At 38.5% G+C, this 24,552-nt stretch overlaps 3 protein-coding genes across 13 annotated transcripts in view; 1 reads left to right on the forward strand and 2 right to left on the reverse strand.

Moving 5' to 3' along the window:
* Positions 1-708: 708 nt before the first annotated feature.
* yme1l1b (YME1-like 1b) lies at positions 709-9,886 on the reverse strand. 2 transcript variants are annotated; one of them, XM_037787976.1, is made up of 18 exons: positions 9,680-9,886; positions 8,290-8,427; positions 7,957-8,134; positions 7,191-7,280; positions 6,833-6,942; positions 6,235-6,385; positions 6,048-6,131; positions 5,502-5,654; positions 5,175-5,327; positions 4,870-5,002; positions 4,249-4,311; positions 3,921-4,033; positions 3,649-3,804; positions 3,316-3,467; positions 3,074-3,200; positions 2,877-2,950; positions 2,689-2,775; positions 709-2,590 (listed from the first exon to the last, which is right to left on the reverse strand). In XM_037787976.1, the coding sequence occupies exons 1-18, from the start codon at positions 9,710-9,712 to the stop codon at positions 2,447-2,449; spliced, it is 2,139 nt and encodes a 712-aa protein (XP_037643904.1). In that variant the 5' UTR covers positions 9,713-9,886; the 3' UTR covers positions 709-2,446. The 2 variants fall into 2 exon arrangements, with proteins under 2 accessions (XP_037643904.1, XP_037643903.1); XM_037787975.1 differs by having other exon boundaries at positions 5,502-5,675; positions 9,680-9,885.
* Positions 9,887-10,498: 612 nt separating this feature from the next.
* Positions 10,499-19,678, reverse strand: LOC119497836 (acyl-CoA-binding domain-containing protein 5A-like). 4 transcript variants are annotated; one of them, XM_037786244.1, is made up of 14 exons: positions 19,435-19,678; positions 19,125-19,246; positions 18,324-18,447; positions 17,316-17,388; positions 15,626-15,776; positions 15,406-15,444; positions 14,833-15,057; positions 13,479-13,691; positions 13,112-13,206; positions 12,280-12,460; positions 11,894-12,102; positions 11,720-11,770; positions 11,493-11,608; positions 10,499-11,382 (listed from the first exon to the last, which is right to left on the reverse strand). In XM_037786244.1, the coding sequence occupies exons 2-14, from the start codon at positions 19,204-19,206 to the stop codon at positions 11,370-11,372; spliced, it is 1,572 nt and encodes a 523-aa protein (XP_037642172.1). In that variant the 5' UTR covers positions 19,207-19,246; positions 19,435-19,678; the 3' UTR covers positions 10,499-11,369. The 4 variants fall into 4 exon arrangements, with proteins under 4 accessions (XP_037642172.1, XP_037642173.1, XP_037642174.1 ...); XM_037786245.1 differs by lacking the exon at positions 15,406-15,444 and having other exon boundaries at positions 19,435-19,676; XM_037786246.1 differs by lacking the exons at positions 14,833-15,057; positions 15,406-15,444 and having other exon boundaries at positions 19,435-19,664.
* A 2,044-nt stretch (positions 19,679-21,722) lies between these two features.
* LOC119498375 (abl interactor 1-like) overlaps positions 21,723-24,552 on the forward strand; it is a 35,581-nt gene continuing 32,751 nt past the window's right edge. For 3 of the 7 annotated variants that reach the window (XM_037787207.1, XM_037787209.1, XM_037787210.1), the window contains exon 1: positions 21,723-22,074. In XM_037787207.1, coding sequence (XP_037643135.1) covers positions 21,958-22,074 — 117 coding nt within the window. In that variant the 5' untranslated portion in view covers positions 21,723-21,957. The remainder of the gene's footprint in view (positions 22,075-24,552) is intronic. The other 4 variants (XM_037787208.1, XM_037787212.1, XM_037787211.1 and 1 more) reach the window with 2 other exon arrangements.

Genomic DNA, 24,552 nt, shown 5'->3' on the forward strand with positions numbered 1-24,552 from the left:
AGAAACCACAGAGGCTAACAATTTAGCAAGCTAGCAAGCGGCTAACAAAATGCAGTAAATGCAAAGGCATAATGACAGATGGTAAAAAGATGAGACTGTTGATATATCAACATTTTCCTCAGACATATTATAAAACTATGAAGAAAAACAATATATGACTAAAATTACAATATATTTACTTATTATGCACTGAAAAATTTACTACCATGGCCTCTGCCACGTATGACAACGTCAGCAAACACGTCACAACTCGTAAACTCTGAGGTTTCTGAAACTTTCCACTTACGTGTTTGTGAATACCACAAGAGGGGGGCGTTCATATGAACTCTTCTCGTGAACACGGTAAACTTTACCCCATTTGAAGGCACCATTAATTCCTTTTAGCTCTGTTTTGGTCTCCACCAACTCCTGAGGCAAACATCTGGTTCTTTAGTTGCCAAATGTTCAACAATGTTCGCCAGTTTGTTACTAACCTTGTCAGGGTGCCGTTTGGTGCTAGACAAGTAGTATACAGTACGTTTATCAGTGCTTTTTGCTAAAAACAGCTGCAACTGGAAATGAGCTTTGGACAGTAATATCAAAAAGGAAAAAGATGAGGCCGTTGGGAATATCAACATTTTCCTCAGACATCTAATTTGTAACAAAGGAATGTGCAGCGTCATTTTATAGTTATGTAAAAATAAATCCTAAATATACACCAAAACAAGCTTTTATTTGGGCTTCATTTTATTTATTTCAGCAGCACAAACATTCATCAACCATTGCCATCACATTGCTGAGAGATTTTGTCAATCAACAGCAGAGAGCCATTCAATGTGTTCTCAGCTTAAAAGCGTTTCTATACATCTATATACAATGTTCCCATGACATCCCAATCATATATACAGCTACACATGGATAAAAGGCCAATAAACTGAAGAAATAAGGGCTCAAAATTAAGCAAAAAAAACTGAAAAGGGTAACACCATGGAGTACATATGCTGGTGGTAATCTTGACAAGCGCTATACTTTTAATTAAATGTTCAAAAATGCTAAAATATGGATTACAAATACTGCTGCTGCTGTAACTATTCACTAGAAAATTGGGACATTCAACTTCACAGAGAGGCATAACTGCATGTTTCTACCCACAATCTGAGTCAAGTGTGTCACTTTACAATTAGAGATGTTAACAGCTTAACTTCCTGTATACACAGAGACAGTAAACTGAACATTGGCATCTTTCTTCCACTGCACAAAATGTGTTGAAACAGAAATGTATAGAGCACTAAATGTTAGATATCTCTGCTATGAAGTAGCCAATGGACAATAACTGATAAATGGCCTTGTTGTTCGTCTGAATAATCTAAAGATTAAAAGTCTTTAATCAACTCATTTCCAAGAAAAACTGATATTTGCGGAGGCTTATCGGAAGCCAAATTCAGACTATTTAAATAAATTAGGCCGCAATACAAGTTTCATATCCTAAAGATAAAAACAGCTTGTTTTTGTCGCATGCTTTTTTGAGGTTGAGCAGCAGTAACTGTTCCATCTGTACACGCAGCATAAATGAAAATAAATTACACGAAGAGTGCATTTTCAAGTTATACACTTACCTAAAGTGCTGACGTTATAGTTTAACTTTATACACTTAATACAGTACATTCCCCAAAAGGCCACCTTTAAAAATAATTAACAGGGACATAAGCAGAGGGGGACAGGAGAATGTAAATATACATGATCCACCAATCATCCCAGATACAAAGAATCAGATGGAAAGACAAAGTGCAGCTTCCCATTGGGACACTTCTTGGTGCCAGATTGAGAGACGCGCAAGCTAGAAGTGGAGAGTGTAGCCTGACCTTGAAGATATACTAGACAAATAACAGATACTAACACACACACACACTGGAAGACGACTGACAGATAGGAGTTGAGATTAAGTTAAAGTCTCGTTGCAATGATTGACAGAAAAGGAATCTAAACAGACCCGGGTGAACAGAATTTTACCAAATTTCAACTCCTTTTTCAACAATTAACTTAAAAAAAAAAAAGGGTATCCTACCCGGATGCTGTTTTTCACGATTGAGGTGCATGATTACATTCATGTATTATTTCCTCCCAGCAACTGATAAAGTGACCTGAGCAACATCCTCCCCAACAACATTAGGCTTTAACCTTCATCACATACAGAGAACCTTAGCAGCATACATCTGCTCACCTCTGAACACAGGAAAGTCACAGAACCACCCATCTGGGAATATTGATGAGACTACACGAAGGGAGACAGCGTGAAGATATGAAATAGTCCCACATAAGTCAAGAGACTTTGTGAATGCAGGCCATGACTCCTCTGATTCACTGCTCGTGAACTGATTCCATCTCTCCTTCCGTGACCCCTGAGCTCTTAAAATCCGACCCCCCCCCCCCACGTTGCTACCCCCGATTGTTGCGGTCCTTGCCGGTTTCATCTGGCCTCCAGGGCCTTGCCCTCCAGGACCAGCCGAATCTCTTTGGCGTCCAGCGTCTCGTACATGAGCAGAGCATCCGCCAGGTTTTTGTGCTCTTTGGTGTGAGACTTCAGCAGGGCTTTGGCACGCTCATAAGACTCCTGGAGACAGCAAGAGAAAAGATGGTGAGAAAAAAAAGCTTGGTTGGGTCGCTGAGTTGTTTTTTTTTGTTCAGCAGCAAAAATAAAATCACACACACCTTCAGTAACACCCTGATTTCATGCTCCACAGCTGCTTGCGTCTCTGGGCTCTGGGCTGTCATGTCAGTATAGGTCATCACACCCAACTGGGAGACAGGAAGGGGAAACAAATACATAAATGTACATGAAATTATTGCAACTGTGATGCATGTGCAGTACAAATACTAAGTCCCAGAAGTTAGTGTACCTTTTCACACATTCCAAATCTGGTCACCATCAGCTTAGCGATCTTTGTGGCACCGTCAAAGTCGCTTGATGCACCTGGAGAAGAAGCATGTTGCCTTTAAAAATTCCAGCCTGCCAACCGTCTTTTCCTCGTGTTGGATAATCAAAAGTGACATTCTACCCCGTATGTTTAAAACATTTCTAGGAACTCTGTCTCACCGGTTGTGATGTACTCGTTGCCAAATATAATCTCCTCTGCTACACGGCCGCCCATACTGACGTCCATCTGGGCCAGTAGCTGAGCGCGAGTCTCGCTCCAGCGATCGTCATCCGGGAGCATGGACACCTGACAAAGAGACATCGAAGGAGATGATGTAGAAAGTTTAGAGTAAAGCGCAGTTTGCACCAGAATTGGTGTCAAAGCTTTAACCATTTAGTTAACAAGCTCTAGGTTCCCTTACATGTCCCAGACTGGGGCCTCTGGGCATGATGGTAGCCTTGTTAATGGGCATGGCATCTTTGGTGTAGTAAGCCACGATTGCATGGCCTGATTCATGGTACGCTGTGATCTGCTTGTTCTTCTTGTCTATTTCCGCACTCCTTCTCTCAGGGCCTTAAAGAGAAGAGAAGAATTAAATGATTTTATTGCCACATTCTCAACGCAACTTTGATGAGAGCGATGCGAGTCATAATAAGTACTATGCTAGATAAAAACACAGCCAATCAGGATAAGGTTTTTGCAGGGAAACAAGAAAGTGGTGTTTCTTTGCTAGCAAAGCCTCCTCATTACTCACCCATGAGGATTTTGTCTTTAGCAAACTCCAGCTCCTTCATGGTGACCATGTCTTTGCCATCGACTGCTGCCTTCAGGGCGGCCTGGTTGACCAGATTTTCCAGGTCAGCGCCAGAGAAGCCCACTGTGCCCCGGGCAATTATATTGGCCTCAATAGCTGCAGAGATAACACGTGACATCAACAAAGCTCTCACGGTTACAGCCAGCCTGGACTACTGTTGAGGTGAAGTAAATAGCAAGCAAATTCAGGATTAGCAGATTCTGATCTCACACCTGGATCCACTTTAATCTTCTTCAGGTACCAGTTGATGATCTCCGTGCGTCCTTTCACGTCTGGTTTGGGGACAGTCACCTGCATGTCAAAACGCCCCGGGCGGATCAGGGCACTAAAGAAGAAGATCAGCTGGTTAGGAAAATACTGATACTGTGTCAGCGTACGACTCTGGGTCACTGCATCAAAAACTGCCTCAGGGTTGCAGTCCATTCTTTGTTACTGACAAGGAAAGCTGCGACTCTGAGGGTTGTAAACTTTGACATAAACGTGCATTGTAAACGCTGACATTCGCACAGGCTATAGAAAGACACACAGAGGTAAACGTACTTATCCAGAGCCTCTGGGAAGTTGGTTGCTCCAATGACGATCACGCCTTCGTTTGGTTTAAACCTAGAAAATAACATCACAGGGTACGGGCAAGTCAGTGTCTGAAACGCTATCCTCTTTCTGTTATGTATTCTCACCACAACAATCTACACAACACTTCATTTCATATTTTGAACCACAATGCAGTACTTCATTCATGTGTCGAACCATCACTGTTCTGTATTGTATGGAATTGTGATTAAATACTGTTCGTTATTATCTGTAGTTGAATAAGTCAAATGCAGGCCACGCTGCAAATCAGTCAGCAGGACTGTTTGAAGGTTAGGTACGATTTGCCATATATTTAATTTACTAGATTAGCCAAAAAGACATTCTAATGTTATTTCATCTATTTATGGTTTCTTGATAAAATTTCTTTCAATGTACAATATCGCAATAAATCACTATCGCATTATAAAATTACAGATTTAATGCCAGAAGATTTTATCCATATCACCCACCCTACTGCGCACACATGCATTGCAAACACCATAGTGCCAAATTTGCTTTAATTTAAAACAACTCCTCACTCAGTACATTCCTAAAATTATAAAAAATGTAACGGGTAATTTTAGAGATTACCCATCCATCTCTGCAAGTAGCTGGTTGATAGTCTGTCTGGAGTAAGGGTGCATGGGAGACTCGATCCTTTTCCCACCCACACTGTCCAGTTCATCGATGAAGATCACACAGGGAGCGTTGGCTTTAGCCTCCCCTGGAAATAAAAAATAAAATAAAACACATGTACTACAATGTTCAGCACAACAATTATGATTAGTGTTGTTGCCACAATCATGCAGGAGGAGTCAACTCTACACTCTGAAGTGGTTTCTGAGAAAAGGAAACCAGCAGGAAGGTTGATTTTGATGTTAAAATAATAATCTCACTGAAAAGGTTCCTGATGCGGCTGGCTCCCACTCCAACGAACATCTCGTCAAACTCGGACCCGGAGGCGTAGTAGAACGGCACATCTGCCTCTCCTGCCACCGCTCTGGCCAGTAGAGTCTTTCCAGTCCCGGGAGGGCCAACCAGTAGAACACCTAAAGGAGAGAGAGGCGAGGAGATGAGGAAGAATGAGAAATACAAAAACAGATCTCTGAATGGAATTGTGCAATCCTCATCATAATACTCTAACACATGTAAGTGCAGAATGTTTGGTAATCATGAAGCTTTTCATCCAGCTTTAAAATGCACTGTGAACGATTGGCCCCTACCTTTTGGCAGCTTTCCTCCCAAGACTGTGAACTTCTCAGGGTTTTTCAGGAACTCCACCACTTCCTGCAGCTCGTTCTTTGCTTCTTCCACCCCTTTGACGTGCTCGAACGTCACGTTTTTCATCTGCACAGGGTCCACAGCAGAGTCCAGGCCTGATGTGGTCCGGAACCGTACTGTCCAAAATGGTTAGATTAAAGTTCGAAATCACACTGCATGGCACGGTTAATGAACTCACAAACACACACTGCCTGTTACTGAGGATTATTTAAAAAAAAAAACATCTGATTGCATATGTTAGTGCTTCAATACTGCAGGTTAGAATGTGTTGTTGTTGTCTGCAAAGAGCAGAAAATGGCTAAGTTATACCAAGCTTATTTCTTCTCTTTTAAGGGTTAATACATGTTCAATAAGCATTGATTTAGTTTAGCAGGCAAATGCTGTGCTTTATTATCAACATTCATATTAAAATATTAACATATTGGAGGTGATTTCATGCATGACATGAAATGAAAATGCAGCTTTAGAGTAGAAAAAGGAGCCTTTACCCGATATGAAGGGGGTCTTGGAGATGCCATAGAGTCCAACAAGGAGCAACACCAGCAGGATCAGACGAGTCCTCCTGAGAGAGTCTGAACAGTCGAAGCAGGACAACTATACAATCAGCACTGTTTAATGCTTAAAAATACAATATGTGTGATTCAATTCAAGCTTGTTCGTCTTATTAAAACTTGCCTTGTGTGCGTTGTGTCAAGGCTTGGGCTTTCAGGAAACCCTCAGCAAAGCCCCTCTTGAAAGCATCCTGATGTCCATCTGGGATGTTCTTGTTCTTCACCAGCTTGTCTAGACTTTCAACTTCAACCACCTTGTCACGTGTCAGGAAACCCTGCAGTACGAAGGTAAGCTTAGTCAGCAGTATTCACAAAGCCAGAATACGCTGTCACGTTTATCACACCTTTATGCTCAAGGAAATCACACTGGTCACTGCCTTTATTTTTAGACTCCTGCACAGGCAGAGCAACTATAGGCCCCTTTTTGTATTGTCAGGCAAGTGCTTAACAGTTGAGAAAAGAACTACAGATGTGGTGCATTTTTTTACTCAAGGGCTGAATATTTTTCAACTTGAAATCTCAGCCGGCCTTGCATTGTTTTCTAAAAAGGAGCAATACACAGATAATGCTGTTGTTGGTAAGGCCACAGGTACATTCCAGTTTTAAACTGTATCTTTAGCATGCTTAATACATTAAGCGTGTTAAGGATATGCTTAATATAATTAGCACATAACGCATATCCATAATATGCTTATATTATGTAAAGCATGTGAATAGCTTACCTTCATAAAAGATGGTGTGAACCCTTCAGACTCCAGGGGGCGGTCAGAGGCGGACTGCTGTCGTCTGGTTTTGCTCTTTAAAGTTTTAAACCCTCTGCTCGGAACCCACACTTGAAATATACAGGAAGCATATGATGTTTAAATTGATTTCAAAGCTAGCCATGTTTCAACAGCAAATAACTTTACTAAATTAGCATAAACTGTTTAAATACACCATAGATAGTATTGACAATTAACTGTAATGTTTGTTATTCTCTCAGTAATGTTATTTATATTGCTGTCAAATGACATACAAACCAACTCCAGTAATTCACGTTTGGGGTTATCAATAAACTATTACATAGTAATCCATAGTTACCTGGCCAGTGTTGTAGCTCTGTGCAGACAGACTGAAGAGGTGAAGGGTGCTGCCTGGAATAAGCCATGGGCATCGCACCACCTGAGAATCCTGGGAACAGAAGACAAGCTTTGTGTCAACCCTGAGATACCTTTAGGGAAAAAGAGGTAGCAGAGGCCCTAGTTGCTTGTTAAAGGGTAACTTTAGTATTTTCAACCTATTTTCCCATGTTTTTATGTCCAAGTGACTAATGGGGACAACATTTTTTTAATTGGTCCTGGTACTATAAAAAGTCAGAAAAAGGTGAAAAATGTCGATCAGTGTTTCCCAAAGCGCAAGATGACGTCCTCAAATGTCTTGTTTTGTCCACAACTCAAGGATACTGAGTTAACTGTCATAGAGGAGTAAAGAAACCAGAAAATATTAAAATTTAAGAATCTGGAATCAGAGAAATTTGACTTTTTTGTCTTAAAAATTACTCAAACTGATTAATCAATTATCAAAATAGTTAGTGATTAATCGAATAGTTGACAAGTAATCGATTAATCAATTAATGGTTGCAGCTCTATTCATCAGAATCTCAAGATGGATGATAACCACCTCCACTAACTAAAGACTCTGCAATCATGTGTAATTCTATGCGTCAAGTGAAACACCATATTTAAACTTCTTGCAGATTGTGAAGTCTTGTGATGTTGTATTAATTCATGAGTGATGAGGAGGAGTCGGGCAAGAGCAACAGTATAGTAAGGTACAGCATGAGAGGCCTGTTTAATAACATTCTCACCATGCTTATTGTAGTAAAAGGAGTGTGTAGAAAGATGCGAGGTCCTCCAGGCTGTCTGTCCGGCCAATGGACGTGGCGCCTCCTGTGGACTCAAGCGTGGCAACACGCTGTTCACCAGCTCATCCAGCTGCCGTGCTCCCAGGTCTGATAGGCCAAGCTCACGCAGGTTCCACATGGGCTGCACACACATACCATTTGATTTATATTCCTGACAAAGTAATTCTGGAACAGGTTTATGTTAAACAACTTGGGAGGATGAAAACAACTACATGTAGCATCACACTGTCTCTGGCTTGATACAGCAATTACAGATGATGTCCTACTAAAGTATACCTCTGTGCGGTGTTGTTCTGAGTCCGAGGCATGTTGCTTGTGTTTTCTTGACTTGCAGGTGGTACTGCTGCTGCTGCTTCCCACTGAGCTCTTCATAGAGTGGAGGACATTGATGAGGTGGCTGAGAGGTACAGTCACCTGTGATCACATGTAATAAAACAGTGTGTGAATGACGTAGTTTGAAAATGAAAGATTTACGACTGTGATATATATTACAATTAACGTTATCATCACAAACCTTATTTAAAAATTAGTAATATTTTTTTGACTTTCTTTCGGACATGTTTTGCATATTTTACTAATAATTTCGTATGTTTTGGGGACATTTTTCACTAATAATGTTCAGACATTTTTCGATATTTTTCACGTATTTCTCAATGTTTTTTCATGCTTTTAGCTTGTAGAAAGTCCCCTTTGTAAATAGAGCATTTGCCATAGCCGCCCCCTCCCTCTGGAACTCACTCCCCAAACACAACCTGTCCACATTCAAATCACAAATCAAAACTCACCTTTTTAGAACTGCTTTTAATGTGTAATTAATATTGTGTGTTTAATATTTTTATGATGTCCTTGTTTTATTATCATTTTATCTGTGTAAAGTGTCTTTGAGTTTCCGGAAAAGCGCTATATAAATAAAATGTATTATTATTATTATTATTTATTAGGTAGTCACAGGTAAAGTACATCAGCCAGCTGGTGTTACAAAGTCAATCAGAATCAGAATCGTGTTCATTGCCAGGTGTAAGAGGTATACACTAGGAATTTGCTTTGGTTTTGTTGGTGTAAGTCAAACAGTATAATAACAAAAGAATACATAAAAACATTAGAATAAAAAAAGAATACAAATTTTTAATTTCTACCAATTTACAATATACAAAATAAGCTATAAACAAAAAATAAACATGATATAAACAGATAGTGCAAATATTGCCATGTGTCTACATGATGTAAATCAAGCTTATACGTTACTTATTTCTAAATAAAAGTAGTTGTATCCGGGTGATTATCAGTAGAATAGTTGGTTGAACTGCTGATTTATTTGACTACATCCACACATGTAGTTCATTGACGCAGTTCCCATCTGGCAGCTAAAGAAACACTGAACCACAACAGTAACATTAGATAACTGGAACTTCTCAGCACTGTCTGCATTTGTTTCATTAAGGTCAGCTAAATAGAAAGACAACGATATTGACACAATGTCCACTGACAATTTGTCTTTCAAATCATCAAACTATAATAAAAGGTCGACAGCAGTGAGGCTCATAAGAGAACAAGCTAAGGTGAACTTAGCTCGCTAGCAGGCTCACACAGACAGAATCATAACAACAACAATGCTAGCTAAAGTTAGCATCATGTTAGCATGGCCTAGAGTGTCCTGCTGTCTTACCTGAGGCTGGACAGTCATTGACAGAGAAAACATCTTTTAATTATCGCTGGTACACAACTGTTGTTAAAGCTACACAAGTTATGCGACTGTCCCCGAGAGTTAAAGGTGCGTGTTTCTTCTACTTTATCTCTCTGCAGCAGGTTAAAGCTGAGAACTCCAGCTGCAGCAGTCCGACAGTTGAAGAGAAACCGGATGTGACGTGGTAATGTGTCGGTCGCGAACGAGCCGGTTCATTGAGCCGGCTCTTTTAAGTGAACGATAAGAGCCGGCTCCCGTCCGAGAGCCGTTTTTTGTTTTTTTTTGTTTGTTTTTTTATTAAAGGGACTGTTTGTAACTTTTTGTGACCCAGCAGCCATGTTGAGATCAGTTGAGGAAATACCAAGCACCGCCCACCAGCCAGAGCAAACTTTCTAATTTTACAGCTAAACAGTACACCACAAGATGTTTCTGAAAACATTTGAGGCGAGAAATAGGCATTACGGTAACAGAATATTGATTCATATTTGATCAGCGCTGCCTAGTTTGACCGTTTGATCGGAGTTCACGAGTGATTGACAGCTGCCTCAGTTGAATGAACAGCCAATAGGAACGCTCTCTCTCTCTGAAATGACCTGCGATTGGCCAAAATCTCCCGTGACAGCCTGAAAACAGAGCCATGAGGAGGTGCAGAAGTCTAGTTATCTCTCAGAACACTTGAATTACAATATGCTGAAAGGTTATTATGGACTTTTTGCCCAATGATGCCAAAAACATTCTGCCTACTGAAGGTTTAATCTCAATTTTGAACATAAAAATCAAAGATTCACTGCAATAAATGTGTTGTGTTTGTCCCAAGAATGTGTTTATTGCATGTCAAAATATGCTTCATATACTTATGTTTAACAACCGTATATTTGAAAGCACCACACCTTTGATTTAAACACAGAAGTCTTAATTTCCATTGTACAGCTGACAAGAAACAAGAATGAATATATGGATTGTCCTTACTCTGTATTCACCTTTTGCAAAAGTGCAATCTTTACTACAGTACTATTGCACTGAAGCCATTAAATAAATATACACTTTTACACATAAATAACAATATTGGTCACCATGTCTATTTGGTCTAAAAAACAAATGGTCCTAAAATATTTTCTATATTTAGAACAATAAATATAAAAGTCCTTAATAATCGTAAAATATTGTTTGACAAAAACATGAAAAGAAACTTAAATATACAATGAAATGCACAATAAATAAAATAACTGGCAATGGCAACGCTTAAGGTCCACAACTACTGTATTATCATGAATTAATTTCAATTAAAAGTGGATGCAGTTATGTGAGTTATGTGTATATTGAGTTCCTGGTGATCTGTGAGTCATAAATAAGATCACCGCCTAATGCTAAGCTCACTGTAACAAAGAGAATGTGCCAGTATTTACTGTATAATGCACAAATCCTCCCTTTCTTAAACACCTAAAAAGTATCCATGGAGTCAAAATGCTACGTTATATTGCCGAGTCCCCCTTTACACACGTCTTTCTGACCGTTCATTTATCTAAAGTAGCCTTTCCATTGCTACTGGTGCCTCATTATACTCCATCTGTCTGTGGTGGCGGCGGCTTGAAAAAGCCACAAAGCAACAAAAGTGCAACAACTTCATCCCAGCTTCGTGTTCTCTGATTGATGCCGAAGGTCGTCAGACTATTCATGGGATTTTCCTGTGAGGAGAAAAGGTGAAACGGAGTTTTGGTAGTCTGTGTTGAGGTTATAAAGCAAAAGGAATTAGTGATAATAGACCAGGACATTTTTGATCAGTATTTTTGCTCACCTTCTCCTCCGTTGTAAGTAAAGCTGGACAAGCCAATGGGAAATCAGAGGCCAGAGTGCAGTCAACACCACTGTGAGTGGAGAGAAGTCAAAAGGCCACCAAGAAGGTCTCAGGAACTATAAAAAACAACAACCCAGAAACGTTTATTAAAGTGACTGTTTCCTGATTGGATTAAACTTAGTCATAAAATGAAATAAATAAATTTGAAATAAAAATCTAAAGAAGACCTTTTGTGCTACAGGTAGGGGGGAGTCCTGCCTTGGCGAAGATGATCTTGACTGAAAAATGTAATAAGAAAATATAGAAATCTATTAATAAATATATAATAAACTATCATGGAGACCGTCATCAACAATGTTCTATTCCAGTAAACACTGTGGCTAACACCTCTGGTCTTTCACCTGCGACACCGTATGCGCCTCCAGAGCGTGCAGCCTGTGCAACACCGTGGCCATGTCATGCTGCAGCCGCAGCAGAGCCGTAGCTATTTGTTCGTTGACGTTTCCCTTGGCAACGCTAACAGGATGTCGGCTCTGTGACAAACAGCAGTTGGTGGCATCGACGCTAGCACACCGCTGAGAGCTGCAGGTTGCCCTTGGCGATAGTGAACCTGAAACAAGAGTCAGAACGAAACAGCTTAATGATATAACATGCTGACTTTTGATGAAAACTAAGCTGTGTTTTAGGGTATCTGATGCCTTTGAATGAGTACAAACTAAATGCACATCTTAGGAGAGAGGTGAATTAGGGATAGAGTGTCAGGATAAATCAAAGTCGACAGTCGAACCTCTCCCTCTTCTTGACAAGGAGCTGTTGTGCTGGCTTGCACTAATCCCTTCTTTAAAGTAGGACTCTCCCATGAGTACTGAATCCTCTCCTCCATTCAGGGTGGTGTTGCTCTCAAACCAAAGATCCCTTTTCCTCACTGAGGCCGCTCCTGATCCGGGTGACAGTATTTTTGATGTAGACTTGGGAGGAAAAGAAGAGAGTCAACAATGACCACAATTAGGTCAGAATTTGTGTTTAAATTTATAATTCATTATGAATTTATTTCTATAATGTTGACATGATTAAAGGAATAGTTTTACATTTTTGGTAAATATCTTATTTGTTTTCTTGCCGAGGGTTACACGAGAAAAGAAGCTTAGCTTAGCATAAAGACTAGTAGCAGGGATGAACAGCTAACCTGGCTCTGCCTGAAGAGCCTCGTTTCCACATAGCTCTGTGAACGTATGCGAGTCAACGGACACAAAACAAAACAGTGTGGAAACAAGGTGTGAAGCTGGTTTAATCTGTACAAAAACCAAAGTGTATAAATAACATGTTGTAGTTTTTGTGGGGGTTTATATGCTAGACTCTTTTTTAACTGGGCGCCATGATTTCCTGGAGTCTACAGTGAGCTCTAGAGGTGCTGGTAGATCAGTTCTTTCCCTCTGCTTCCAGTCTTTATACTAAACTAAGCTAACAGTCTCTTGGCTCTGGCTACATATTTAACACAGAGGCATGAAAGTGGTATTGACCTTCTCATCTAGCTCTCGGAAAGAAAGAGAATAAGGCTATTTCCTACAATGTGGAAATTAATAATTTAATGTGGAATATGTGGAAGATGGTCAACACACCTCTTCCATGGCCAGATGCTCCATTGAGTCACAGAATTCCTCGTTATCTGAGTCTGTGGATCGGTGGTGCTTCTCAGAGACAGCATCACTATGACCTGAACATGGACAATATGGTAATTAATCCATTCAATGTACATCTACATAATAAACATTTAGTTTGCTATATTTTCTCTTTTTCTTTATATTTTTGCTTTTTTTCCCCACAGTGCTAATTAATTTTTTTCCTTATCTTATTCTTTATAGTATATCTACTGTAAGGTTTTACACAAAAGGAATCTGGAAGAACATAATCATTATCATAAACTATTTTGAGGTATGTGTTATGCAAACAAATATGTATACTTTTTGCATTAATGTGTAATCTTACCACTCAGGTGTCCGTTAAAGTGCATATAGGAGTTGTACTGCACGCTGGGCTCCACGGAGCAGGCAAGCTCCTCCTCCTCCACCTCGCTGTTGAGGGAGCTGTTTGTCCCGTTGGTGAAGGAGGACATGCTGGGCTCCATGCTGCTGCTGGAGCCCCTGGTGTCAGACCTCCACCTCTTGTCCACCGTCAGCAGCCGAGGCTGAGGCCTCCAGCCTGAGACAGTACAAAAGAAAGAGAGAGAGAGAGAGTATGACAAAGCATTACAAAGAAGTGGAGTTATTTTTTGATGTGCCCTTTATCATATCTTGCCCTGCATGTACTTTTTTCTTTATCTCACTGAGATACTGCTCTCATTTATATGAATGGATTCAGAGGGAAAACACATCACATTCATTCATTTACTTTCAATGGAAACTATGCACATCTTGCACCTATAATAATAACTTAAGGGTGTCACATTATAGTGAAAATGTTTTATTTCTTAAAGAAAAAATAAGTAAAAAAAAAAAAAATACTTCCTACTCTTTCAAACAAAGAATAGAGATGCAAAAAATAAGGAAAATTATAAGAAAGTAGTGCATACGTAAACTAGAATTACCACCTAGTGGTTGTATGCCTCCGTCAATCAGTCAATTTGCAGTTTACATCAATTTATGTCCAAAATGTCATCACTTTATAATTTGATCCTATTAATTTATTATTAATATAAACAAATTGGGAAATTGTCATAATTAGCATAAGTATTACTGTCCAAAAATGTGTTTTGTGAGGTCACAGTGACCTTGACCTTTGACCACCAAATTCTAATCAGTTCATCCTTGAGTCCAAGTGTACGTTGCCTCCACGCCTGTGAGGCATTAAAATGTCAAGGGTTCATAGAGTAAATCAATGCTTCATAAAAAGCGAAGGGGTTACGAACAGGTCACAAATATATAGATTATTTTTTCAAAAAAGGCTAACTGCCTTCCTGAAACACCTGGGCACTGTAGTTTTTAACAAATGTTACTCACAGAGGAGTAAAGTGTATATTTGTTAGGGACTATTTTCAGCTGCCGATTGATACACATTTTGGTGCACTAGTGAGTATTTAAGGCAGCAGGGCGATTCATGTGGGATTGACTGATTGATGTGTTTTTGAATGGCTCAATGGAGCTCTAAGGCCCACAGGAATAGTATATATCAGGCAGTGCTTTGGTCTTCTTATGGGATTTGTTGACATTAAGAAAATTACAGAATCTCACCAGCCGTACCCTTTAAATCATGTAAAAATAGCTACTATGTTAGGGTAGTGTGTGACCTCTACAACACAGCAAATTTCACAGCACACAAAACAGCTAACAACTACAGATGGTACCTTTTTCCTCCTCCTCTTCCTCCTCCTTGTCTTCATCGTCTGTATTGTCTTCTTCATCCCCATTCTCCTCTTCCTCACTTTTCCTCCAATCACTACTTTCCTCTTTACTCTCGATTTCACTATTTTCTCTGCTTCCCTCTGCTTCCTCATTACTGACACTTACGCCATGAACACTGCTGTCATGTTCTTGGAGGTTTTGTATATCATCCCACAGATCCCCATAGCCTGAGCGGTGAGGGAGACACTCTTGATTAACTCTTCATCAAAGTGCACAATGTCGATTTACACCAAGCAAAGACTCACACACACAGTTGACAGAATATTCTGCGTTTCACAGCTTCTACACGCTACATCTACACCACAAAGTGCAAATAAGGATGCACGGCAACAACCAACACACTGACTAACTACAGCACATACATGACAGATTACACAAGATAATTCCATCCATCTAACAATAAAAAAACAAGCCTTTCGTCAAATGAAATGACAATGAAAGCAGGTTAAAATAAGCTTATACACTGAGGGACTAAGCTATCAACTCTACAGCTACTGCGAACACCAAAGACTTGCCTTCCATTGTTGGTTTGTATAATTGTTTGACCAGATCATCTAGTGATAAAAACACAAGTAAGACAGGCTCAGGATTCAAAAAGAACTAAGAACTAAGAACTAAGTGTGACTAACAAAGAGGATTTTAACAGCAGTGCTACGTCCCACTTGAGCAGCAGCAGTGCTCTCCCTGGATTATGTTCTGCATTTATTATTTATTATCACTGATCATGTACAGTACCTGTGTGGTTTGCAAAAGGCCTGGTGAAGGGTCTGCTGTCCACCTCATTGTCTTCAGCCTCTTCTCCTTCTCTGTCTACCTCTGAGTAGAAATTGCCAAGTGTCTGCACCAGGTCAGACACTTCATCCGAGACTGGCATGGTCTCCAAAATCTGATGACACACATAAATAAATAATAAAGTTATAGTGAAAAAAAGCACAATTTGAAACTGTAACAATAAAACATTTGCTTTTGCATAAACAGGTGTGGTCGCTATAGAAAAGATGTTAATTAAATATAATTACACAAAGCAAAGGCTGGCTGATTTATCTGCTGGACCAGTTAATTAAAGTTGATTAAAAACAGCTGGGAACTGGAGGAACAGAGTGCCACTCAGGTGCTATTAGGTGAAAAAAAGAGTAACACAATTTGTAAAAGCAGTCTGCTGTAATTAACAGGCATCTGTTAGTGTTCAACACGTTTTTCAGATACATAAAGTCCTTTTTTATTAACAAGTCTAAGAGTCTAGAGCCATGCTAACAGCAGCTCTGTGAGGCTGTACTTAACACCAGCATGCTAGCATGCGCACAATGCTAACATGCTGATGTTTAGCAAGTATATTGTTTACCATGTAGACTATCCTAGTTTAGCATGTCAGCATGCTAACCAGTGGGCAACTCTGGGTCTGAGAAGTGAAGCCAATGTGGAAGTGCCTTAAACTCGCATTCTTTCTAATAGCCAGCAGGGGGCGACTCCTCTGGTTGCAACAAGAAGTCTGATTGTATAGAAGTCTATGAGAGAATGAGCCTACTTCTCACTTGATTTATTACCTCAGTAAACATTGTAAACATGAGTTTATGGTCTCAATCACTAGTTTCAAGTCTTCTTCAATACAGCATGATGTTCATTTAGTAAATTATGGTCCCATTTAGAGTCAAATAGACCATAAAGCAGGGTATGCTTTAGGGCAAGGCTACCTTGTGATTAACAAGTCGCTACTACGGCATTTTCCGATCTGGGAGTTGTCCGTGTTTTCGTCTTACAACTTTAACCCTTTCACAGTGTGTTTTCAGTTCATGAAAGTTAATTATAACCTTTTTGGTCGCCTAGAAAATTTCTTATTAAGCGTTCTGTTGTACTTAGCTCCACCCTTTCTGGTCACTACTGGTTGCAAAAAAACAAGATGGCGATGGCAAAAATGCCGAACTCGAGGCTTCAAAACCGTAGTCCACAAACCAATGGGCGACGTCACAGTCATTACGTCCACTAATCATAGTCTATGATGCTAATATTTTCCAATTAGCAATAAACACAAACTACAATTGAGGCTGATGGAATGTCAAACCAAAGTATTGGATAAATGAAAAATGTCACCTTATAATGGCACTAGATGAAAAGGATTATTACAATTCAAAGTCAGCCTCATGGTGGTGCTAGCGTAAAAGTCAGGGGCTCGCCAAAGTCTACATTATACATCCTCTGGGGACCAGGAATATCTGCACAAAATTTCACGGCAATCTATCAAAAGAGTTGTTGGATTAACTAAATAATAATAAATAACATTCATCATAGTCAAATAAATCATCTTTACACAAAGTGTCTTTAAAGACTCCATCAATGTGAATAGAGATGTGTGCTACTCCAAGTTTATTAACTTCATTATTATGCACACTGCCTCTATTCAACTTTAGTTTTCCTTGAAAGGACTTACCAGCTGGATGTCCTCAACATAGTTCTTCATGGCTTCCTCCTTTGTCATATTTCCTAAAGAGCTCCATGCATCCCTGGTAACACAAAGTCTCAGTTCAACACTTGAACCCTGAGAGGCAAGTGAACACTGAATAACTGAGAATGTGCAGTTTTAACACAGCGGTATTAAATTGTTCAGAAATCTCACTAAACTAAACTTAAAGGTCCCATATTATGCTCATTTTCAGGTCCATACTTGTGTTTTGTGTTTCTAGTAGAACAGGTTTACATGCTGTAACGTTCAAAAAAAACTTTTTTCCCTTCATGCTGTCGGCCTGAATATGCCTGTATTTACCCTCTGTCTGAAACGCTCCGTTTTAGCGCATTTTGATGGAATTGCGACGGAATTCCGTTGTTAGGCAACAGCTTGGGTCTATGTGCAATTCCTGTCAGCTGATGACATTCACATACACTTCAACCAGGATATAAACTGGGACACATTTAGAATGTTTACGTTTAAAATTGTGTAAAGGGTCTAAATATTGTATATTTGTGACATCACAAATGGGCAGAAATCCTGACAGCTTGTTTCAAATGCAGAGTTTCTGAATACGGGCTGTGTGTATTGAGTGTTTCGATACTTTCACAGTATTTATATAGGACTTAAGCCTGCTTTGTAATAAAAAAAACATGAAAAGCTCACTTTTTTATAATATGGGACCTTTAATCTATTCTGTATTATGGCAGGATTATCCATTGGATATACCCACAGTATTGTGTAGTAATATTTGGGTATTATTAATATAATTCATGAATTTGGAACAATGGTATAGCCAGCATGTGAAGTGACTGTGAGACTGAGTGAAACTCTGACAGTATGGGTAGTATGTAAGCCTATATAAGTTAGTGTGAAACATGCAAATGCATCAGCTGTGTGTCTCCTGTGTTGCTGTTAGCGCTAACTCTTGAATATAATTGTGTAATACAACAATCATGACGTGTGCATTAAGACAACATATTATTATAATACCATTTAGCTTTTCCATGAGTGTCCCAGAAGCCGTTCGGTCTGGGGATGTTGCAGGGCCCCAGGGTGGCCTGCTTGTAGTAACTATAGAACATCAGCATCATGTCATCAGATGGCTGGAAAGGACCTGAGAAATGAAGGAAGCTAGTTATAAAAAAGTGAGAAAAAAAACATACATGTGTAGGCAGGGTCTGAAATTAAGCTTTTTCCTCACCTGCCACTGTGGCAGGTCACTGAACATTTCTACGGGCCACTCAATTTTTTTTTGTCTACCACTTCTGCAATCTAGGTAGAATGCTTTAGAATTGTAAACACTGAGTCAGTGGTGACAGACCGTAGATTTATGAAATATATCATGTAACCTTAATCCATGACTACATTTGATTTAGGAATTGCTTCTTAAAAATAATATTTCTTAGTATAATGAAAACCCATCTGCCATGGTGGCAGGTGACCTGACATTTTTACCTGCCTCAGCCAACATTTATCCTGTTATTTGGCAGGTGGCAGGTGCTAATTTCATTCCCTGTGTGTATAGGGCAGTTTGAAAATGTAATAAAAACATGAAGATACATGTGAGCTACAGGAGTTGTTATTAGATTTGAGAAATGACTGATGGCTGATGACAGTTAATCAGCTCTTAATCTTATAGCAGCTTTATCAATGGAGGCTATAAGCAAAGAATGAATGTAGGTCAATTACCTGGAGTGTTAACACACAAACAACAAGCACAGATTTTACACTAGCACATAACTGAGCACCAGTCCAATCACTTTCATTTAATAGACTAAATCAAGTCATCACCTTCATCAGGCAAACTCCGGATCACTTTAACTGCAGCAACAAATTTCGCCTCCAGGCTGTGTATGTCCTCCTCCTGCGCCATGCTGAACCTCAACAAGGATGTAATGAAGGTGTCCTCACATCTTTAACCACAAATAGGAATGACAAATCAGAAATTTGTTCATCACTGCAGCTCTTATCTAAGGAGGCTGACTGTTTATTCTAGGAGGTTCCTGGATAAAATTGTAGTCTAGTTAAAAAAAGCCCTTGTCGCTTTAGTGTCAATAGATAATATTCTTTAACAAATATGGCTTATTTGTTAGAAACTCACCACAAAGTTGTATATTCGCCGGTGCGATAATAATTTCATTAGCCCGGTGTTTGTCAGCAAAAATGCAGCAGAAAGCCAATTTCGACTCCGGTCAAGGATGAGCCAAACAGTCAACGTCTTGGTTACTCAGTATGTCTGGGAAATGTAGTTCTTGTGGAACAAAACGTCGTAGAATAGCGGGTTAAAGCGCAACGGTTACTCCTTCAAGTCCCACTACCACCTCTCAGCCGGGATTTAAACCGCAGTGACGTATGGGAAATGTAGTGTCGTGAGGTTTATTCCTTATAAAGCAAAAATAGCAGTGAGGAGCACAGGCCTTATGTAAATCATTTTTTAACGAAACATGTTGTGATACCTTACATTAGTAGGCCTATGTCTTAATAATAATATAATATAATATAATATAATATAATATAATATAATATAATATAATATAATATAATATAATATAATATTATATAATATGATTTAATATAATATGATATAATAATTTTAACAGTGTTTTTCTTATCTTATAAAGGGTTTTCTGTGTACTGTGGGTGAATTTCTAAACTGTAGTGTTAAGTTTTATTATCTTTTATTATTTTATTAAGTTATATTTTATGCATCTTTTTGAAAATAAAACAATTAATCACCATAGTTAAAAAAAAAGTTTTATAAAGTATTTATTTATGAAGGTTACAACCTTTCTGTTATTTCAACGCTTCCATAATGTTTTTACTAGGCTACATATTCAAATTACATTTAGTAATTGTGATAACTATAAAGGTGACGAATGTGATGATAATGTTGATATTAGTTATTGTTTTTTTAACTGTAAAATTATCTTCACCTTTACAGATATATGCTCTTGTAATGATATATGATATATATGATATATGTTTGTCTTTTGTGCCTTTTTTATGATCTGATCTGATTTTAAAGGTCCCATATTATGCTCATTGTCAGGTTCATACTTGTATTTTGTATTACTACGAGAACGTGTTCACATGCTGTAATGTTAAAAAAATAACTTTATTTTCCTCATACTGTCTTCCTGAATATGTCTGTATTTATCCTCTCTCTGAAATGCTCCGTTTTAGCTCATTTCAACAGAATTGCAAAAGAATTATGTTGCTAGGCAACAGTTTGGGTCCGTGTTTACTTCCTGTCAGTTGATGTAATTTACATACCCTGCAACCGGAAATAAACTGGGACACATTAAGAATGTTTACGTTTAAAACCGTGTAATGGTATATTGGTATAATATTGTAGATTTTAACACAAATGGACAGAAATCCTGACGGCTTGTTTCAAATGCACAATTTCTGAATACGGGCTGTGTGTATTTCTCTGTATAGTGAACGTTTCAATACATTCACAGTATTTATATGGCACTTGAACCTGCTTCATACTATAACAGAAATGACAATCTCACTTTTTACAATATGGGACCTTTAATTAATTGACACATTTTTTTTGTGTATTTTTGTGTATGTGTTTTTTTTGGGGGAAAAAAAGAATAATAAGTAAGAAATGTGATACATAATATGATTTGCGCATAAATAACATATACATATATACCATTTAACCTAAAATATATTATTCATGTTACACATATTATTTTATAATAATGACAATCCATTATTTAACCCAAATTGTTTATTAGTTTAATAATTATTATTACTATTATGATTTGTATTATTTTATTTTATCTATTTTTTAATTTCATTTTTTATTTCATTTTTTTTCCTTCTTTTTCTTCATTTTATTCCAAACATAGCATAACAAACATAGCAAAACATAACACCGGTGCCATAATACAAAAAAAATAATTATATCTTACATTTAACATTTAATATGTACATACATATATACACACATACACATCGCTCCCCACTCCCACGCTTCTTCCCACCCCTAAAGGTAAAGTTACAGAAAAAATAATTAAAAAATATTTTTTATTAGTTAGTTAGAATTAAAAGTAATAAGTACTACAGTAGTATAGTTCATGGTGGTAAGATATAAACCTGAAATAAATAAATAAATGAATGAATTAATTAATTAATTAAATAAATGTAGAGAAAAGGCAAAAAATATTTCATTTTATTACTATTTTTTTTAATTGTATCATTTCATTTTATTTCATCTACTTTTCTTTTTTTTAATTTGTATTATTTTAACTGACGTTTTTTTACTGAAGGACTCCTACGTCATCACAGTGAAATCTAATTGGTCTACCACCCTTCTCTGTCGGCCTCTCATCCAATCATCAACCGCCCTTTCCATAACGTCACTGCCATTTGTCACAGCTCTGTTGTGTGAATGTGAATCGGAGGCCAGCCAGCCAGCGGCCGCCTCACAAAGCCAGGCGGGGGAGCCCCTCTCTCAGCTACTAAACACACCACCACACCTCCTCCTCCACCACCACCACACCACCTCCACCACAGCATCACCACCACCGCCTCGCCTCACTGAGAGAGAAGAAAAAAGGACACACACACAGAGAGAGAGTGAGGAGAGAAATGCTGAAAGGGATGTAAGATGGCAGAGCTACAAATGCTATTAGAGGAGGAAATCCCTGCCGGTAAAAGAGCTCTTGTGGAAAGCTACCAGAACCTGTCGCGGGTGGCGGAATACTGTGAAAACAACTATGTTCAGGTAAGATAACGACGACTAACGGCCGTTGATAACGACTAACGGCCGTTGTGATAACGACTAACGGCCGTTGTGATAACGACTAACGGCCGTTGTGATAACGACTAACGGCCGTTGAATTCGGTGAAATGTATCCGCTCTTCTCCTCCTCCGTCGTGTGTCTGCGGTGCCGCTGTAGTAGAAGTGAGTGAAACCACAGGCACAGGAAATGCTGGTCGTAACGAAAGGGATCCTCAAACCGCTAGCTCCAACATAGTGGCCTTTTTTTTATCCCGGTTTAATGAGTCAGTCGCGGCTGTATTTGAGTTATTTTCTCGTGTTGGCCGTTGAACCGGGGCCGTTTAACGACTATGTTCTGTGTGTGTTGAGAGCTGCTGCTGGGGGGCTTACAGAGGGTGTGTCGTTGTTATGACCAAGTGGTTTTGTCACTGACTGCATTCTCTGATAGGTAACCTGTGATAGCCCCCATTTTTTTATTGTTTAACATTAGCAAAGCTGTAAGGACTTAGTAAGATGTTGTGTATGTTATTACACCAGAAAGGGAATTATAAAAATACTATTAAACGCTTAGTCACTATTGAGTAAAGATACTCACTATACTGTTATAACCACTAGTATTTCCCCATTAGCCATTAACACATAGACTCTTAAGCAGCTTATTAGTGGATATCATTCTCTGATAGGTAACCTGTGATATAGCCCCCATTTTTATACATTTTTTTTTTATGTTAATCATCATTTTTCACTTGAGTTTAACCAGATAACAGCTACATAACAGCGTTATGAAGGAAAAACCTTCAAAAAGAGACATTTTATTCCTGCAAAAATGTAAAAGCTAACATTAACAAAGCTGTAAGGACTTTGTTATATGTTGTGTAAGTGTTAATGCCTTAGTCACTATAAAACGTTGAGTAAAGATATCCTATTCTCACTATACTGTTATAAACATTTAGCTAGTATTTCCCATTAGCCATTAACATAGACTCTCTAAATTGTTAGTTTGCTTATTAGTGGATATCATTCTCTGATAGGTACCTGTTACAAAATATAATCTCAGCCTCCATTTTTATAATTTGTTTTGTTATGTTAATCATCATTTTTCACTTGAGTTTAACCAAATAACATCCACATAACAGCGTTATGAAGGAAAAACCTTCAAAAAGAGACATTTTATTGTAAAATCTAACATTAGCAAAGCTATAAGGACTAAGTAATATGTTGTATATGTTATTGCATCAGAAAGGGAATTAGAAAAATGCCTTAGGGACTATAAACTGTTGAGTAAAGATACTCACTATACTGTTATAACCACTGGTATTTCCCATTAGCCATTATAACATAGACTCTTAAAGCATCTCTCAACTGTTAGCTTGCTTATTAGTGGATATCATTCTCTGATAGGTAAGCTGTGATAGCCCCCATTTTTATACCTTTTTTGTGATGTTAATCATCATTTTTCATTTGAGTTTAACCAAATAACAGCTACATAACAGCTTTATGAAGGAAAAACCTTCAAAAAGAGACATTTTATTGTAAAAGCTAACATTAGCAAAGCTGCAAGGACTTAGTAATATGTTGTGGATGTTATTTCACCAGAAAGGGAATTAGAAAAATGCCTTAGGGACTATAAACTGTTAAGTAAAGATACCTTACTCACTATACTGTTATAACCACCAGTATTTCCCCATTAGCCATTAACATAGACTCTTAAGCATCTCTCAACTGTTAGCTTGCTTATTAGTGAATATCATTATGTAGGTCAAGTCCTTAAAGACTTCTAGAGAGGAAAACCACAAGTCATTGAATACTCTATAGATGTATAGTCCAGCTATACTCATGATGCTGATATCATGTGTCTGACAGTGGCTACAGTGCTGAAAACATGGCTCCAGTCCAGACAGAGCATGTTCCAAGGATCATTTGCTTGTAATCAAATAGATGTTGCAGGTTAATGATATAGGTGTGTCTGCTGCTTTTTTTTTTTTTTTGCATATACAGACTGAATGTTAAATCAGTGTCAGGAAAAGTATGAATCAGAAGCAGTGGTTGCAAATGTTGGGACAAACCTGGGGACCATACAAGTTATCATTTTATTCATTTAATTAGAAGTATCTGTTTTCGAAGAGTCATTATTACTAGCTGGTGTTATTTCCCCACCCACAAAATGCTGTATTTTTCTCACTACAAAATTATTCTCACATTGGAGGGCTCCCTCAGACACAATCACAGTGATCCATGGCCCAACGTGTATAAAATATTAAAACAATTTTGGGGATTTCTATGTCTGCAGAGTTACTCACAATAAATGTCACCCACCCTGTTACTTTGCCACGGTGAGAATGTATTCAGTTAATGTGTGGGCTGACATCGTAGACCATCACTAGGCTGAATGCTCCGGTGTGAACCGCAGCGTCTGTTGACAGACCAGAAACCCCACTGTGCTCCAGCATGGTCATTTTTTTTTTTTCACCGTAGTGCTGA

Source organism: Sebastes umbrosus, chromosome 12, assembly GCF_015220745.1.
Source record: "Sebastes umbrosus isolate fSebUmb1 chromosome 12, fSebUmb1.pri, whole genome shotgun sequence".
In the NCBI taxonomy this organism is placed as follows: Eukaryota; Metazoa; Chordata; class Actinopteri; order Perciformes; family Sebastidae; genus Sebastes; species Sebastes umbrosus.

Excerpts from the sequence above, each read along its gene's own strand:
- yme1l1b (XM_037787975.1), bottom strand. The coding sequence starts at position 9,712 with ATGTTTTCTCTGTCAATGACTGTCCAGCCTCAG. Across the intron at positions 7,281-7,956 it reads CTTTTACTACAATAAGCATG|GATTCTCAGGTGGTGCGATG; the intron begins GTGAGAATGTTA and ends TTCTGTTCCCAG. Across the intron at positions 2,591-2,688 it reads AAATCAGGGTGTTACTGAAG|GAGTCTTATGAGCGTGCCAA; the intron begins GTGTGTGTGATT and ends TGCTGTCTCCAG.
- LOC119497836 (XM_037786244.1), bottom strand. The coding sequence starts at position 19,206 with ATGGCGCAGGAGGAGGACATACACAGCCTGGAGGCGAAATTTGTTGCT. Across the intron at positions 13,207-13,478 it reads CTTTAACGGACACCTGAGTG|GTCATAGTGATGCTGTCTCT; the intron begins GTAAGATTACAC and ends GTCCATGTTCAG. Across the intron at positions 11,771-11,893 it reads AGGCGCATACGGTGTCGCAG|TCAAGATCATCTTCGCCAAG; the intron begins GTGAAAGACCAG and ends TACATTTTTCAG.